This window comes from Stegodyphus dumicola, chromosome X1 (assembly GCF_044657685.1).
Source record: "Stegodyphus dumicola isolate Sdum_Otavi_A_Nest chromosome X1, ASM4465768v1".
NCBI lineage: Eukaryota > Metazoa > Arthropoda > Arachnida > Araneae > Eresidae > Stegodyphus > Stegodyphus dumicola.
In genome coordinates, this window is record NC_140780.1 from 39,086,385 (window position 1) to 39,105,928 (window position 19,544).

Genomic DNA, 19,544 nt, shown 5'->3' on the forward strand with positions numbered 1-19,544 from the left:
TAAAAGAAGAACTGAGTAGAAATAAATGGGCAAAAACAGATCAGGGTATTTGCAAACTGTTTTTACAGCTCCTGATAACACTATATGGAATGAAATAAATTCCAAAAATTCAGTCTGTGCCCGTGTTCCTGCCTATAATGTTCTAAAAGAAATGGCAGGACCAACATCTTTTGCAAAGAGTCATGTTTCTGAGGTCAAAGTGTCTAGTGCTTTCAAGCTTTTTATTGATGATGATGATGTGTGTGTGATTATGGCAAAGCCCCGAGGGCTATTTGCGCAACGAGAGGGATGCCTTCATGGAGGACTTTCTAAGGGAAACTGGCTCGTATACATGTTACAAGTGGGAAAAACCACGAAAACGTCCATGCAGCCAGCCTGTTCACGGGATTCGAATCTCAGACCGAACTACCAGTGTTCAGCAACTTTTAACGCTCGGCCGCTGGTGTGCTTTTATTGATGATGATATCTTGCTGCATATAAAAAAAGGTACAGAATCCGAAGTTCAAGACTGGAAGTTATCTCTGGCTGAGTTATGCTTTTGTAGCTATATTGTATGTTCGAGAAGTAATAGGAGCAAAGGGCTTAGATTTATATTCTTTGTGGTCTGAAGCGTGGGGAATACCATTTTGCAAAGAAACTATATCAAGAGATAGATTCAAAGAAATAAAACGATTTTTAAGGTTCAATGAAAAGACAAGATCTACTCGATTACAGACTGATAAATTTGCTCTTGCATCAGACATGTGGAACAAATTTATTGAAAGCTGAAAAGCGTGCTACTGGCCAGGACAAAACATTACAGTTGATGAATAATTATTACCATTTAAAGCTAGGTGTAGATTTACACAATATATGCCTAACAAACCTGTGAAATTTGGAATAAAATTTTGGTTATCTCTCAATGTCGATACTAAATACCTCTTGAATGCATTTCCTTATTTAGGAAAAGATGAAACAGCAAATCCTCAATTACGTTTTTCTGAAAATGTTGTCATAAAATTAATGGAGCCACATCTAAACAAAGGGAGGAATATTACCATGGATAACTATTTTACTAGTATTAAATTAGAAGAAATGCTAAAATCAAAAATACAACTATGGTCAGCACAATGAAAAAGGACAGAAGAGAAATTCCTATATCTTTGAAAAATATGCATAGTAATCTTTATTCATCGACAATACTGGAACATGATAATATCACACTTACCATCTATCAAGGCAAAAGAAGCAAAAGCGTTTTTCTACTGAGCTCATTACATTCTACTGTAAAAACTGAAGACAGTCTCAGGAAGTTGCCCGAATCAATAGCATTTTACAACGCAACGAAGTATGGAGTGGATATTCGTCATCAGATGTCCCAAAAATATTCAGTTAAATCGGCTTTTAGATGACGGCCTGTACATATCTTTTTCAATATTTTGGATCACGCAGCTTTGAACGCCTGTATAATTTATAAAAGTGTAACAGGAAACACTATTAACAGGAGAGATTTTCTACTGATATTAGGAGAGGAGTTAAGAGTGGTACATATAGCTTCAAAACTCCCAAAGATATTTCATGAGTCTTCAGAAAAAACATATGAAAAAAAATGGATATAAAGAGAAAAAAGTGTCAAGTACAGAGATGCAATGGAAACAAGACTCAAGAATATAGTGCATCTTGTTCCAAAGTTGTGTGTGGAAAATGCACTGGAAATATTGTTAAAAATTATTTTTGTATCAACTGCATTAAATCTCAATACGTATGTGTAATCTCTAATATTTTAAACATTAAATAGAATTGAAATGAAATGCTTTACATATTCCATTCAGCTACACATATAATGATATAACTGAAACATAAGAGTACATTTCTCACTTCTGGGTTTAGAGAGTATCATCCTCCGAGTAAGCATATAAAAAATATTATTATATAAATTGTGTTTTATTTTAGTTAACATTAGCTTTAATTTGTGAAACCATTTATTTGAAATCAATTCTTATATCAAATTCATGAGTTATTTGAGTAATTGTAGTATGATCCAATTTATCGCCATGTACTCGATACATTTACAACATAGTCAAAAGCCTTTAACCCGAGCTCGTCGGGACTTCGGTGGTTCCGAATTATAGATCATCAATTTAAATCTGGTACGATGGTGTACAGAAATTATAAAATTAAAAATATGAAATCATAATTTATGAAATAAAGAGCAATTATGATCTAAAGGGTATCAAAATTTAAAAAAAGCTTAATATTTATTTGTTTACTTTATTGAACATTTCTTTTAATGCATGCATGCATAAAGCATACATTACGCATAGGCGAAATTAGAAAATTGCTACCAGAAAACTATTTGATGTGTAATCGTGATATTTATAATGATGAGGAATTTGATTTTAATCATATCAAAGACAAAGTACATCAAGATGAAATACTACATTTAGTAAAGAATTATAAGCCGAATAAAATAAAAACATCTGCCCTGAAGATAAGGATAGTGCTGACAGATCAACTTCCAGTTCACTGCAAGCTGCAGAGGCTCATTGAAATTTCCAATGTACACATTCAAATTCATGAGATCTAATAAGAGAAAGCAAAGGTGAACTATCTGATATTCTGAGTAAATTCTACATGTTTTTACCAAATTCACCAGAATATTGTTAGCGTTCTCAAAGAACGAAATAGTAGAAAATGCTACTGTAATCTCGCACAGGTTCCTTCCGCAAATAAATGTCTTGAGGAAAATGATTGAGCTAGAATCCCAATAAATTTACAAGACAATTGCACTACCAGTGAGGAAAATGAAAGAACATCAAGATAAAGATACTAGTTCGAAAGATGAAGGCCATATTGTTACGGGGACAAAACAGTTAGAACCAAAAATTCTAGTGAAGGTATTAAGAAAGCAAAACTTAATACACACACAGACAGATCATTTATCCCACCATCATGGCAAAGCAAAATAATGAAAGTACTGACAGTCAAGAGACTAACACTGCAGTACATGCTAATGAAGAGCAATCAAATGGCATTAACATGGACACAACTAATGCTGACATAAAGCAAAACACATTTGATAAAAACAAATTTGAGGAAAATAACATACAACCTGAAACAACTAAATCAAACAAATTACCACCAGTCATTCTAAAAGAACCCAAGTTTACTTGGAGTAAGATAAAAGGAGTAAGATTTCACCAACACAATTTCGACTTTATTGGGAACAGAATAACAGATGGAGTTAAAGTTATAGCTGCTAATGCAGATTGTTAAAGGTCGATCGTAAGAATTTTGCGGTAATTAAACACTGAACATCACTCATATATATTGCCGCAAGACAAAAATCTTAAGGTAGTCATAAATGGACTACTTCTCACGACGGAAATAGAGGAAATCAGGACTGAATTACAAAACTTAAATTATACCATATTAGATATAAAAGAGATGTCAAGAGGGTGAAGAGGGGAAGTAACTATGCTTCCACTTTTCATCATTACACTACCCAAAACCGAGGCTTTGAAACAAATATATTATGAAAAATATTCATGTGATCCTGTAGTTAAAAGTCGTTGAATATAAAGGTCGACAAGGCCCAATACAATGTTATAGGTGCCAAAGTTTTAATCATATGCAGAGCTGTTGTAACTATGAGCCTAAATGTGTCAGGTATGGAAAAAAAAAAAATCACTCCATTTATAAATGCCCGGATAAGAACAACAAGGAAAAAAACCCTTGTGCTGTATGAATTGTGAAGGTCCCCACACTTCAAGTTACAAAGGGTGTGAAAAGTTCCCTAAGAACAGATAAGACAAAAACATACTCTAACAGAATCATTGAAGGAAAATCATACGTCAAAGAACTATCAGCCGGAATTTATTCCGAAACCATAAACTAAGTGAAAAAAGTGCTGAACTAGTTACAGTCATCAAGAGTGCTGGATTTATCCAACTTGCACAAAAAGAACTAAACAAAAACAATAAGGAAAACATCTCGCTAAATAATACAGTCAAATACCAAAAATCCACCGAACTGAAATCTGCCAACTCCTAAAATCCGCGCTGCCTCTCGGAATATAAACATTCAGTTTATAGGTTCCGGAAACTGCAACATTCAGTATGAAATATTGAAGAAAAAAATACTTACCTAATAAATGACGTCATAATTACCGAATAATAATGAGTCAAAACGGAAATACCAAATTATTAATATAAAAAAGTTAAAAAAATAAGATAAAATAAATAAGTTTTTCCCTCTAATCTGCATCGAGGTAAAAAAAGCAGACGATTCACTCAACTCTTTGTTAAGTTCATGATTCACGTTGTTGTATTTTCTGAGCTTTGTTATTTCATTTCACGATATTGTTTAGTGCTGCCTTTTTTTAATCTGAATATTTTGTGGAAAAATTCAGAATATTTTAAATTTCAGCTCTTTTTAATACAATGGCAGATAAGAAACGCACTCGTGATTTTACTCCTTGCAACGTTGCAAAACGTAAACACGTTGCATTGACGGTAACGCAAAAAATGCAAATTCTGCAAAAGATGGAAGCAGGTCCTACTCCTCGATTTATAGCAGAATGGTGTGGAATTGTAACAGGATTATGTATGATATATGGAAAAATAAAAAAAGCTGTTGAAATTTTACAGCAACAGTGATTCTAACACTGGAATCCGAAACCAGAAATCTTTGCATGAGGCGAAATCAGCAAACCTCGATGCTGTGTACATATAATACAGTCAAAAGTCGTTAATCCGGACTCGTCAGGACTTTGGCGATTCCGGATTATCGATATTTCCGGATTATAGATCATTAGTTTAAATCTGGTAAGATGCCATGCAGAAATTATAAAATTAAAAATATGAAACCGTAATTTCTGAAATAAAGAACAATTATGATCTAAAGGGTATCAAAATTTACAAAAAGAAAAAGCTTAATATTTATTTGTTTACTTTATTAAACATTTCTTTCAATGTAAGTTGTTTAAGTTGCTCCGTTTCATGTGATAATACTTTCTCTTTAATTCTATTAAAAAGACATAATTTCTTGTTTAGTTACAAAGTTCCGCTGTTCAAGTCCTATAATTGCTGTGTCGAGAATACCGACTAATTTGTCAATCGAAATATTTTCGTTTTCAATAACCTCTGTGTTACTTTCTTCACTATCGGAAGTGAATTATAATAACGAGGAACTTGATTTAAATCATATCAAAGACTGAGTACATCCAGATGAAATACTACATTTAGTAAGGAATTATAAGCGAAATAACATCTGCCCTGAAGATAAGGATAGTGTTGACAGATCAACTTCCAATGAAACATACTTTCGCTTTGTACATCCTTTACATATTAGTAAATATATATCGGAAATTCTATTTGACATAATCGAAAGTTCAAGCTTACTTTTATAAAATTGCTCTAACAGTCTGCAAAAAATAATAAGCCAGATCCAATTCGAAGATTAAGGAACAACGCAATCTGCAACATTAACTGAATTGGATAATTTTAGCTTAGCTTATACGGTCCGTTATACATTAAACGTGCATGCATAAGCATATTATGTGCATGCGCACACGCATATTCGCAGCCGTAAAGGTCTTATGCACACGCATAAACGCCTATGCACATGCGTCAACGCGACGCATGCGCAGAAAGTTTGTAGCTTTGAGGTCCGGATTATGGGTGTCCGAATTAACGACTTTTGACTGTACAATGAATAATATAATCAATTTATATATGTAATAATAATTTAATGCATATAATAAATTATTGCAATAATGTATATAATAATTTAATAAATGCATCTAATATGCCTTATTTATTTTGCACTTTTAGTCCGAATATTATGCTTTATCTTTTCTGTCCTGAAATCCGCAAAATCTTAAAATCCGCCCAACCTCTGGTCCCAAGCTTTGCAGATTTCTGGAATTCTACTGTATAGCATAACTAATAAGGCTCCACTACAGATTATGATGTGGAATGCACATTGCGTGCATAACAAAATTCAGGAACTGCATAACTTCCTACTCATATATGATACTGACATAGTACTAATTAAACAGATGTTTGGGAGCCCAGGCCAAAATATAAAAATCGCTAATTACATGTGTTATATCGCTGCAACAGACTGAGTCGTAGAGGTGGAGGGATCGACCTACCTAGAGAAACTGCCGCCTGAACAATCTGGCTTCAGACACAAAGTACTGCCAAACAATTAGTTAGACTAACTGAATTTGTCAGAGGAGCACTGCACAATAATCAAAGCACAGCCTTACGCTGGATGTGGTGAAAGCTTTCAACCATGTCTGGCATGAGGGGCTCATTTTCAAGCTCATCTCTTTGGATTTCAATCAAGACCTAATTTTGCTTATTTACTTGTTCATTAAAAATGGAAAATTTTTTAACTTTGGGAGCAACAAGTCAGATCTTAAAAGCCTAAACGCTAGAGTAGCCAAAGGCTCTATCCTCGGACCTTTTCTTTATATTTTCTATGTCGCAGATTTTGCCAGAATCTTTACTGATATAAATTCATTCCTAGGAGGCTATGCCGACGATATGGCACTAGCAATCAAGTCACTAAATGCATAAAATGCTATCAGTAAGTTACAGAAAGTTATACCAGCAACTGAACATTGGTGCAAGAAATGGTGCACTGCCATTAACGCACAAAAATCTCAATTTATTATTATTAGAAAAAAGCCATCAAGGACACCACTTCAGAATAAATTCAAAATCTTTGACATCGAAATCTTGGTGTTGTTATAAACAGCAAATTTACTTGCTCGGACCATGTCAAAAAAGTCAGAAGTAAGGCGCATACAGCAATCACAAATCTCTCTCCTTTAATTGGTAAATCTTCTAAATTAGACCTACTTAGGAAAAGGTATATCTATATTGCTATCATATGTCCAATTTTTTCTTATGCCTTCCCTGTGTGGGCGGCTGTCACAAATAGAGATCTAAACAAATATCTGAGACTTATTACAGATGCTCATTTCTAAGTATCGAACAATACGCTGCAAAACGATCTGAAGATGAAAACAATAGAAAAGTTTCTGCACAAAATGAACATTAATTTTTTTCAACAAAGCATTAGAATGTGAGCATCTCAAATATTTTTAATTTTTTGACTACAATGCTTTAAGTGAGGTCTGTAAATTCCAACCCTATGTGGCTCACCTAACTCGTGACTCAAAATTTCCAACTTAATTATGCAGCTCTTTCTTCATATTCTTGTAACTAATGTATATATCTCTCATATTTTACTATTGTACACATCTGGTTTGTTGTAAATAAATTTGATGTTAATTTAGAAGTCAAAATACAAAAATCAGTGTTATATTTTAAAACTTTCACAGGACTAGTTTCGATGGTTTTCCAGAACCACCATCGTCAGATTGATTGGACAGAATCGTCATGATTGGGCAGAAAATAAGCTACTGGCACCGTCTGTTGATGAAACCAGAGCTAAAACATAATTTCTTTAAAGGCTGAAGGCAAAGATGGATTGGAATTAGGGACGTTAACTAGAACAGAAAGAGTTTTTTGAAAGTGAAATTCCTCTAGAAAATCCAGTTCACCAATGGAAGATGTTTTTTTAATAATTTTGACTGCAGAAAAATTGAAAGTGTGATTTTCGGACCAACAATGCTGGGCAACAGAAGACTTCTGTGTTTCCTTTTTTCTAACATATGCTTCATGTTCCTTAACGCGAAATTTTGGCCAATGTAAATTAAACCACACTGGCAAGGAATCCTGTAAATAACCCAGGAATTCATATCCGGAATGGGGTCCTTGAGTATGAACTTGGAATTTTGTTGATGGGAGAATAAACGACCCGAAAGTTAAATTTCTGTAAAATACATGCAATTTTATAGCTAATTCTGACCAGAATGTCGAGAAATGAAAGATAACTGCAAGTGTCAAGTTCAAAAGTGAACTGAATAGCAGAATCACTGGAAATCATTGTTGAAAGAACATTATTTAAATCATCTTTATTACCTTCCAACAGGATAAAAGTATCGCCTATGTAGTGGAACCATACGCGGAAGTTCAAAGTTTCAAACAATTTTGATTCATAAATAATGCATGTAGATCTCAGCCAAGATGAGACTGAGGGGGCTTCCCATGGCTAATCCCACAGTTTACTTGTAATATTTACTTTGGAAAACAAAATGCATTTGTTTCAAACAGAGTTGAGTAAGAGAAATTAGCTCATCAATTTCGATGCAAGAGAAATTAAATTCGCGAAGTCTGGTTTCTAGGCATCTTAATGCACCCTCCACTGCAACATTGGTGAATAACGATTTTACATCAAAAGAAACCATGAGTAAATTTCTAGGAGAAATGTTTTTAACCTTTTTTACAAATTCTATTGAATTTTTTATGGAGTAAATGTTATTGTCTAACAGAGTTGAAAATCTAGAAACTAAATATTTAGCTAATGGATACAAGGCAGTACCTAAATTTGATACAATAGGGCGGAAAGGAATACCACTTTTATGAATTTTGGGAAGAGCATATAATCTGGCACAATTCGCAACAGATGGGATAAGTGAATGTTTTAAGTTGGTTGAAAGGATTTGTGAAGATTTGATCGCAGTTTTTATTTTTGACATGTCCGAAGGTGAAGGATCTTTAGAATAAATTTTGCGCATTATAGCTCTTTCTCTTGCGGTTAGATTTGGTTTCAAAGGTTTATTATTGAATTTCACATTATGAGCGATAAGATGCCTAATCATTTCTTTCTATGAATCTGAAACTTTACTGAACTTGAAAGCTTTTTCGATAGGAGCCAAAAATCTTTGGAATTGAGGGTTTAGAGGTTTGTGAGAAGTTAAAATGATATTTTAGAATTCTCTCTTTTTCTTCTGATAAGCTAACATTAGATATATTAACTATTGGCTTAATGTCTACAATGGGAAGCTTTTTTGATCTACTTGAACTGGAAGACTGTAAAAGAAGTTTTTCGAATTTAACTGCAAGGGTGTTTTTATGACGGTTAATTGCATTCTCTATTCTAGACCAAGACTTTTGTTCAAGGGCAGTGAATTTTGGATATGAATTACAGAGTTCCAGATGAATCTTATAAAGCTCATATTCAATTTTGGATAACTGTTGACCTGTATCCCTTATGATGAACTGAAGTAAGGCTAGCTTGCAGTTTAACACAATTCTTGAAACGCGACTGGAAGGTTTTTGATTTGAATGAAATTGTGGATCAATTTTTTACATTTTACACTTAAGTAGAAAGTCATGATGATTCAGGAATCTCTCTCTTTTTCAGGCGTAATTTAGTGAAACGATTAATGGATGAAGGCATGATAAACAAACCAGAAAATCAAACTAAATTAACTAACCAATAATAAAGCACACACAAAATAGCAGAAAAATTTCAGACTGAAATGAACAGAAAACAAAATATTTGCAACTAAAATCCAGTGTGCCAACTAAATTGTCAGTGCAGTTTAATTTACATTGGCCAAACTAAGAGAGCCTTAAAATTTCACGTTAAGGAACATGAGGCATATGTGAGAAGAAAAAAAACACAGAAGTCTTCTGTTGCCCAGCAGTGTTGGTCCGAAAATTAACACTTTCAATTTTTTTGCAGCCAAAATTATTCAAAAACATCTTCCATAGGTGAACTGGATTTTCTAGAGGCATTTCACTTTAAAAAAAAATTCTTTCTGTTCTAGTTAACGACCCTAATTCCAATCTATCTTTGCCTTCAGCCTTTAAAGAAATTATGTTTTAGTTCTGGTTTCATTAAGAGATGGTGCCAGTAGCTTATCTCCTGCCCAGGCTTCCTTATCCTATCTAATCATTATATCTTATCTCGTTCATTTGCACTTTTACAGCTGAGAATGATGGTTCGGTAAAACTATCGAACCTAGTCATGTGAAAATTTTAAAATATAACACTTATTTTTGTTCTTGACTTCTAAATTAGTATTTCTGCTTGCTATTGTATCTTAAATTTGATGTTATTTAATAAAATTCTGTAACTGTATTTTCTTGTCTTATGTATTTGTTTACCATCCATTTTTCATGTATGCAAACTGTCAGATCCATCATTTTGCCACAGCCTCTCCTAGTTAATTTTCCCACCTTCTGGCTTTTGCCTTGTGACGTTGGTCACACCCTTTCGCCATCTCTGACCTCCTGTTACCCAGTCCAGACTTCTCGATGTCATGCTCCCTTGTGGCATACTTGTCACTGAGACAGCAACGATTTGTTATAAACAGCGACAGCCCATCATAACAAATATTAATTGATGACAGGCACAGTGCAGATCACTAAAATATGACACTGGTTGTGAAACAATGACTTATGTAATGTCAAGTGGAGGCCTTACTGAATAAGTTATTGCTTATCTAATGTCAGAGCATGTCATCTCCCACAATGTAACAGCTCGAAGATTTGCGAGGGAATCTTGCACATGAATTATCTATCCACTACCGATCTGAGCACTTTTCACCCTTGTAAAAAATTGCAATGCAACTGTTAAGTTCATCGACTGTTGAAAAAGAAAACCTTGCACATTTTCAGAAATATAGCATTTTGCCCAACAATAGAGAATGCAAAACTTTGCATGGAGTTATATTTCTTAAACAATGAATTTTATGGAATAAAATTTACGTGTAATGCTGAATTTGTGCAATTCTCTAATTTAGTTTTAAGCAACAACAAATCATTATGTACATGGGGGAGAAAGACAGTGAGTGCTTGCACTGCCAAGTTGTGTGGGATGCTGGTTTGTACAATTCTGATTTTTTTAAAAGCTAAAACAAAACGCTTTCATACGTGGAAAACAGTGAAAAAAACAAGTGTTTTGTTAAAAATGTTTCTTACATTTTTAATTTTGTTAGCTGGTTGCTGTTTTCTGCAATTCTTATAGTGTACTGCTATTTTTAAAAATGATTATTGTCTTTCACATCTTAGCTTGGCGAAAAATTAGGCGGCATGGGTACCCAATTTTATTTACATGAACGCTATTTTTCTATAGAATGTACATGATTGCAATATTATCTAATGTTTACCATATATGTTCAAATTAAGCCAAGCCATATATGAGCCAAGAGAATGCTTTCTTCAAAAGTTTACACAAAATGCATATGCAAGCCAAAATGGAAAAAAAAAAAAAAAAAAAAAAAATTACTGTAGTGTTCAATTGTATCACCATGAGGATGATAATGTTGCTATGCAGGTAAAATGGGTGAAATATTTTATAATAAATCACTGTAAATTAAAACACCTGACATCAACAACAATAGTTTTAACTAGTAAACCCTATCTCAAGCTAGCACATTTTTCTATTCCTTTGTTGTCTTGTATACGATCTGTGGTATATGTGCTAGTCGTCCTGTGCTATTTTATTATGCCTGAAATACGAGCAGGAAGGGAATTTCTTTTATGCCATATTTAAAACTAAAGGTGATCATGTCTGCTAGAAACTCTAACAAAAATATGGCTCCACTACATTTCTCCATAAATGATAGAAAAGTTCAAGAGAAGTCAACAACATAAACAATTAATTTTTATAAAAAGAATAACTTCATTCAAAAATTATTTCTTCTAGAAACTTAATAAATAAATAAGTGCTATATTTGATGATTTATCACTTGTGCCTGATTAACAGAAAAGTATCCACATTTTTTGCAGGATTAGTGGATCCGTATTTAAGCTGACCTGCATAATTTTACTTCAAAAAAAATTCCAAAAATTCTTAGCTTATGCATGGAAATATACAGAACTTTGTATAATACACAATGTGTTTACTAATTTTTTTAATTAACATTTAAATGAAGTATCAGTTTCTGACAATAAAAAAATAGAAAATGCAAGTACCTTCAATTATAAAAGATTTTTATGCTACATACACTGGCAACAAGAATATCAAAGGGAAAATTTTTCAGATATTACTTACTTTACCTGAATGAACGAAATGCAAAAACTAAATTAGTACTATAGTTTTTCCAACAAACTAAATTAAAATTATTGTTTTAATAATTTACCTTATATTTCTGTATACAAGACGAGAACTTTTTTCTAAAGCTTAATTATATGGGGTCAGCTCATATATGGATTAGCTAATCTCGCAAAAACGTATATACTTTACCATTCACCAGACTCAAATTGACAGAAACGCCACTGTTTTATTTTTTAAGTTTACAGAAAAAATTTTAATGAAATGAGTTGTTTTATTTTTGAAATCATTTGCATTACTGTTTTTCTGGATCACTGCCATCTCATACTTCTGAAAATTGTACCAGTTCATAATATTAACAAAAAACAAAACATAAAAACCATTAAAAATTAAAATTGACTTACAGGCCACAATCTTTCCATTCACAAAAATACTCTAGCTTTGCAGAAGAAATAGACCTTGGTGGTACTTGAGAGGGTGCTGTAAGGGAAGGATTATCACTAGCAGACGATAAACCTGAAAATGTTTTAACTTCTCTTTCATTAGGAAAGTCTACATTTTGGACAGGCACAGCCACTGCTTTAGCAGTGGTTAATTTTGGTGTAGATCCAAGATTTTCAATTTGAGATGATTTTATTAAAAAGGACTGAGGTTCATGGAATGGTTTGGCATTGACATCTGAAGCTGAAACAGAACATGGCACTGGGGTGGGTAAACGAAGAGTAGCTTCTAACAAAGGAGTTTTTGTGTCAATACGAGGTTTTTTCACATCATTAGCAATGCACATGGATTCACTGGACGGCCTTTTCAAACTGGCAGTAGTAATGGAGGGAGTTTCAGGAGAAGGTTGCCGTAACTGGTTTAGTTGATTTAAATGTACTCGTGGGAAGCCTATTAAATCAACGGATTCTTCTACTTTTGGTATACTATGCAAAATGCGAAACTTAATGTTAGGTGACTGTATATGTAATTGTGGTTGATTTAATGCAGGTGTTACAACAATTATTTGCTGTCCTGTCCTTGCTAAAGTTGATGTATTTGTAGTAATTACTGTAACAGTTGCTGTAGTTTCACAAGCGCCACAAAAAGGCACTTGTGTGTTGCATTCAGCATTTGTTCTTGATATTGCCTTTGATGCACATTCTAAAGTTCGAGTTATATCTGATATTGAAGATAAATCAGACCCTTGGTTAGAATTTTCAGGACTTTCTATATGCAGTCTCACAACACCTTTTTGATCTGGTTGTACTTCTATGGTTCCAGATAGTGTTGTTTGGCCTGTACAAATCTGCATTAAATTGTCCCCATTTGAATGAAATGCAGTTGCAGGTAAAATAGCAGAGTTCAAAACAGATACCGGCGTTACTGATGAGTTTAAAGTGGACACATATGTTACAGTAGAGTTTAAAGATGATGTTGATGATGATGGTACAATGGCAGATGTTAAAGATGAAGCTGGTATGATGACAGAGTTCAGTGATGATGCAGGTATGACAATAGAATTTAATGATGATGTCGGCACAACAGAGTTCAAAGATGATACAGGTATGACACCCGAGTTTAACGTTGATTGCACAAAAGACGTGGAAGATTTACTTTCATCACTATTAGGTTCAAACCCAACACTAGTAGTTTTACTTCCATTCTGCACTAACTGAGTTGATTGTAGTTCAGGTAATGAAACTTTCCCTTTATCTAACAAACCATTTAAAAGTGGTGCTCTTTTGCATATTTTATCTTTATGTAACTGTTGCTGTTTAGCAAGATCATCAGTCTGAGTATCTAATTCACCTAAAACAGACTTTAAAATACTTGCAGATGAAGAAAGAATCTTTGGCTGAATCAGAGGTTGTGCTACTAATGACAGACCAGTGACGGCACTGTTGCTATTTACAAATGTAACACTAGACCCATTTTGTTCCTTTGGAGGAGAAAGTCCATCTGTCGATGGCTTTGATCTTACAATCAAGAGATTACCAGACGTAGGTGGCAGCTCATTTGGTCCAGCCAACCTGTATGTTACAGCATTTTCTTGAATTTGTGAAAATAAGAAGTTTTTGTCAAAATCACTATTTACATCTGAATCTTTTGCAGACTGCAAGCAGTCTCCATCATTAGAAACTGAATCTTTACTATCTGCAACAGAATCATTAGATACATGGTTCTGTAAGCAGTTCATCTGAGTAATTTGAGTATATGTAACATCACCAGTACTTTTTGAATCATCATCCTGAGTGCATACCTTCAAAAGCAAAATATAGTATTAGTTTATTACAATGGTGTTTTAATCAATATAACAATACACTCTTAATTCTGCCTTTATACAATTTTTGATTTAACATAGTTAATGTAAAAATGAAATAGATTGCATTTTAGTACTACAATTAAGAAACTGAAAATAACAATTAAGTCACTTCAAAATTACATACAGAAAATAATTCAAAATGAACAGCATAAGAAGATGTATAAAAGCATACATGTCACTCCTACACTGAATTTATTTCACAGAGTGGGTAGGTAAACTTCCCAAGTTTTTTTACAAATAACCAGATGTTTTATGTGTAAATTTATGTTTTATGTTTATTATGTGTTATGGTCACCTGTGATATGGCAAAAATCTATGCAATAGTCCAATTTTTGTCATATCCATGCCAGCTTAGTCTGTTCAGACCTGTTACCTCTCTGCTGCTTTAATTGTGTAAGTCCCATGAAAGTACGTGTGCAAACATCTTTTTGCATTGTAAGGAAACGTTTGTATGCAACACCATATTCTGTTCAAACACTTTGATTTTACATTGTAATGAAAAATGTTTTCTGCAAGGAAATGTAGGGATCTGCAAGGAAATGTAGGGATATGGTATTTGTAACATAAAGGGCACTGCATTTTAAAATGTAGTGTCCTTTAGTTAGTACATCTGTTAACTTTAACTTCCTAGATATGCTTTATTCCAATTTTTATTACAGCTATGAATAAAAGGAACAAAACAGGAAAAAATCATAAGCTGGATGACCTGAGGGTCTAGATTATCAAGACATTTATTCTAAGCAGCACAATTAATCCAGTATTCTGGAAGAAGCTGGTTGATGGTACTGCATATTTGATCAATGGTTACTAATGAAGTTTTTGTATATTTTAGCACAAAATATGCTCTTTTTAAGTTTATGCACCTGTTTTCAGTATCAGTGCTCTACTGAGCATTTTGAAAATACACTTTTCAGAGTTCATGAATAAATTTGGAGAACTAACTTTTTGTGCAATATTTGGATTTGTTAAATAAATTTCTGACAACAGTCACAGGCATATTTTTTTATGCATCATTTGTTTTGAATTGCATGATGTAATAAATATTTCTAAACTACTTTATTGTAAAAAGTTATCAAAAATTCTCTTTCTAATTAAAATTTTAATTTGGACAATTAGATCCAGAGAAACATATTTAAACTGGAAACAAAAAATTGAGTAGTGAAATTATTTAGTTAACATGAAAATATTTTTACAGATATGCTGTTGAAATTCATAAAACACTAGATAAATATTTTATGGGGTATTCTCATCTGTTTTATCAAAATTACTTTAGCATTGCATCTCTTACTTCATGCTTTAAGTATTTAGATACCTTAACATAAGATTTAATTACCAGCTAAATAATATAATTTTATAACAGGCACTGTTGGCTATTGACAAGCCACATCATTTGATGTCAATACTTAGCTGCAGCAGACTAACAACAGCGTGTTCTATTCTTCTCTCTTAAGATACTGTTATGTGAAACCAAAACAAACCTGCAATTTTTCTCTACATAAATTTGTTTTAATTACACTTACGAAAACATTTTTTTGTCACATAACATGACTCGGTAGAGTATTATTTAATGAAAGTGAATAATTTTATTTTTCCAACACATTTGGTGTATGCGACAGGACATTATTTCTATACACGGAAAAGATCATCAAATTGAGAAAAGTGGCAAAAGTTCATTCATGCATATTAATCACTGATATATAGGAAGACAGAGGACACTGAAAACATAATCAAAGAGCAATCAAAATTTCAGATTTTACAGTAAAAATTTGAAGAATTATGAAGCTTGGATAATCAAATAATGGATGGAATGTCAGAATCTAACAAGACGGAAAAGGTCACAGAAAACAAAAGTCTCTTGACCATTATCTAACTAATTATTTTAAGATTAAAAATTTTTTAGATATAACAAGTTAAGAAGCTAATGTCGATTGTGTAAATTTTTAGCAAGAAACAAAAGTTTAAACTTCTGCAAACTGAGTTAAAGAAACTTGATAGAAATATTAAAGAATGGTTGCCATTTTGTGTCTTATTTAAGAAAATGCATGAAGATTATAATATAGATTTTGCAGATAAATTCCAGTATCTTATCACATCAACTGTGATTTATTCTCATGCTAGAGAAGAAGTACATAGTTAGATGCAGATAATTATCAGAACAGAAGATATAAGATTAAGATTTGGCAAAATAATTTATTAATAGAAGTTCACATTATAGAATTCTTGTCATTAGTCATTCAAAACAGCATGACAAATACTTTTTTTACCTCTGCACTTTGCATGACGGATTAGAATCTCATTTGAGGGAATTAGAATCTCTAGATGTAACAAGTGAAACATATAATGCTGTTCTGTTCCACAGGTGAAAACTTGTGTTCCAAAAGAATTTTAAGAGCCTGGCGAAGACTATCAGTTGTAGGAGCACCAAAAGATCACCTTGGCGATTTAATGAATTTTATTCAAAACAATGTTGAAACAGAACAACAGTTTCAGATTTTAATTTTAAGAATAAATCTGTTAAGGAAAACAAAAGGGTAAATTTGAGGTAAATAATGAAATTGCTAGTGCTACTGATTTATTCATGGTTACAGAAAATCATTTACGCAATGCATAACAGTAATGAATGGTTGGTCGACTTTTAATGGCACAAAGCCTTGAAGGTTATTATGTGCCAGACGAATGGTGAATAAAATCCAGAATGCACAAACACACTGTATCAGATGAATTGTTGAAATGAACCTGTAATGCTGATGAAGGCATGGAGAAATGACTTTGAGAAATGCTCTAGCAACAGGTACAGCAGGATAAAAGAAAAAAACTTCAAAGCATATGATAAAAAGAGATGTCTTTTAAAAATCTTATAAGGTTGCCGTGAGGGTTTCTTCCGATGAGATCTGTTAAATTAACATTCGTAGAGTTAAAATGATATTCACATTCCTGACTAAAAGCAGAACAAACTAAAATGCGATTCACTGAAACGGGAACATTGCAAGTGCTACAAATAGGCTCATTATCTCTTTTCAAGAGATACTGATGTGTCGATCTGCAGTGACCAATTCATAGGCGAGTCAGCAGTACATCCTCCTTTCGATTCCCTCTCAACTCCCAATACTCCAAATTGGGTTTTACCTGCTTTAATTTGTTAAGTGTCTAGCATTCCCAGAGTTCTTGCCAATTGGACAAGATCTTTGTTCTGATGTAATTCCATATGTCTGTAAAGGGGACATTATTTTCAGAGGTAATATCAGCAAATTTTGCTGCAACATTGGTAAGTTCATTGCCTTTGATGCCAGCATGTCCAGGCACTCAGCAGTACACAATAACCTGTGTTTTTCAAATGGAAGTGTACCTTTAAAATTTCTAAGACAAAAGGGTGGCTAGTATTTGTATTTATTGATTCAGCACTCAGAGAGTCAGAGTAGATGATGAACTTTCTGCTATTCTGCTTAGAGATAAAGATTAAGGAATTCAAAATGGCAAATGTTCCTGCAGTAAAGACAAGTGCAGCCTTATGAAATTTACTACTGATTTCTTTATCACAAACAAAAGCTGCCCTGACATGATCATGATTCTTTGAGCCATCAGTAAAAATTGCTTTATACTTAGAATGACTGTTTCTATGCTCTAGGAAAATTTGTTGATATCGGACATCATTGGTACTGCTCTTTTTAAGTTCTCCAAAAATGTTAAGTAGGTGAATATTCACTTCTTGCCAGATTCTTCAATCAGTGAGTGAATGCAAAGATCTAAAGGTGGGATACATGAAGGACGTGCTTGATAGATACGCCAGTACAGAACAGATGTCATGAGTCAGACAGGATGTTCGGCTTGTGACATTACTTTATAATAAAGATCAATGGACAACTGCTTGGTGTCTGAATTCCAGAGACGGTTCAAAACAGATGACATATAAACTTTGGACTAGAGATGTTCTGAAAGCTCCACAGCAAATCCATAGCACTTGGTGGTAGACTGGATCTAATTTCAGTAGCACAGAAGGTCTTGCTGATCCATAGATAACACAACCATAGACAAGTTTGGAGTGGATTAAAGCTCTATAAATGCGGAGCATAGAACAACATTCTGCTCCCCATGAAGTATTGGCCAGGACTTTCAGTATGTTGAGCTTTGGCACATTTTTTCTTTAGATTTAAGATATGCGGAAGGAAAGTGAGCTTTCAGTCAAATACTCCTAAGAATTTTGCTTCTGGCTCAACACGGATCAAAGAGCCGTCAAGATGCAGCTCTGGATCAGGATGTAGATTTCTTTTGCGACAGAAATGCACGCAGACGGTCTTCTCTTCAGGTCGGTATGGCTAGAAAATTTAAAACCATTGTTGTTGAACCACTTTATGATTCTGTTTAGAGCAATTTGTAGTTGTCTCTCAATGTATCTCATATCTTGACAATGACAAGAGATCATCAAATCATCAACATACAGGGAAACCATGCACTGTGGGAGAAAGTTCTTTTAAAATGGAATTAATTTTTAGGTTTACAAGAGTAACACTGAGCACTGAACCTTGGGCTACACCTTCTTCTACAAATACTTGAGAAAGCAACGAACCAATCTTAACTTGGAAAGTGCAGTCCTTCAGAAAGTTTTGAATGAAGATGGGTAAATTACCTCGCAACCCAGTACTGTAAAGGTCATGAAGAGTTCCATGCCACCAAGTTCTATCGTACGCCTTTTCCATGCCAAAGAAGATTGAAACCACATGATTTCTTTTCACAAATACACTGCAGTTTCTAAAAACAGGGCATTATCAAATGAAGATCTTCCCTTACGGAAACCACTTTGGTAAGGCGATAGGCAATGATTAGTCTCCAGATAGTAGGTGAGACAATGATTTACCACATTTTCCATGATCTTACAAAGGCAGCTAGTGCGCACGGTGGGGCGGTAATTTAAAGGATTTTTCGGGTCCTTGCCGGGTTTTGCTATAGAGATAACAAAGGCCCAGCACCAGGCAGTTGGAAAAATTTGTTCTTTCTATATCTTATTATAAAGAGCGAGAAGGACCGCTAGAGATTCAAAAGGCAGATGCTTTATCATCATATAACTTCTGCGATCAGGACCAGGGCAGGTCCTATCAGTGCGAGATATTACACTTCTTAATTCAAACATGGCGAGATCTTTATTATAAAATTCTGCATTAGGATGGGAAAAATCGATTTGAGTCCTTTTCAAGCACATCTTGGTGGACAGACATTCTTTTGAGTAATTGCTACTGCCAGATACAGCAGCAAATGTATCACTTAAAGCATCGGCTATTTCTTCTCTAGTGCTTATCAACTTTCCATCTTTTTCTAGAACAGAAAAGGAATGATCATTATAT

At 33.7% G+C, this 19,544-nt stretch overlaps 1 protein-coding gene across 4 annotated transcripts in view; it reads right to left on the reverse strand.

Annotated features, from left to right (window-relative positions):
- Bap170 (Brahma associated protein 170kD) overlaps nucleotides 1–19,544 on the reverse strand; it is a 261,081-nt gene that overhangs the window by 22,841 nt on the left and 218,696 nt on the right. For all 4 annotated transcript variants that reach the window (XR_004758454.2, XM_035361388.2, XM_085807922.1 and 1 more), the window contains one exon: nucleotides 12,308–14,145. Coding sequence is in view for 3 of the 4 variants with exons in the window: in XM_035361388.2 (XP_035217279.1) it covers nucleotides 12,308–14,145 (1,838 nt within the window). In the remaining variant the exon portion in view is untranslated. The remainder of the gene's footprint in view (nucleotides 1–12,307; nucleotides 14,146–19,544) is intronic.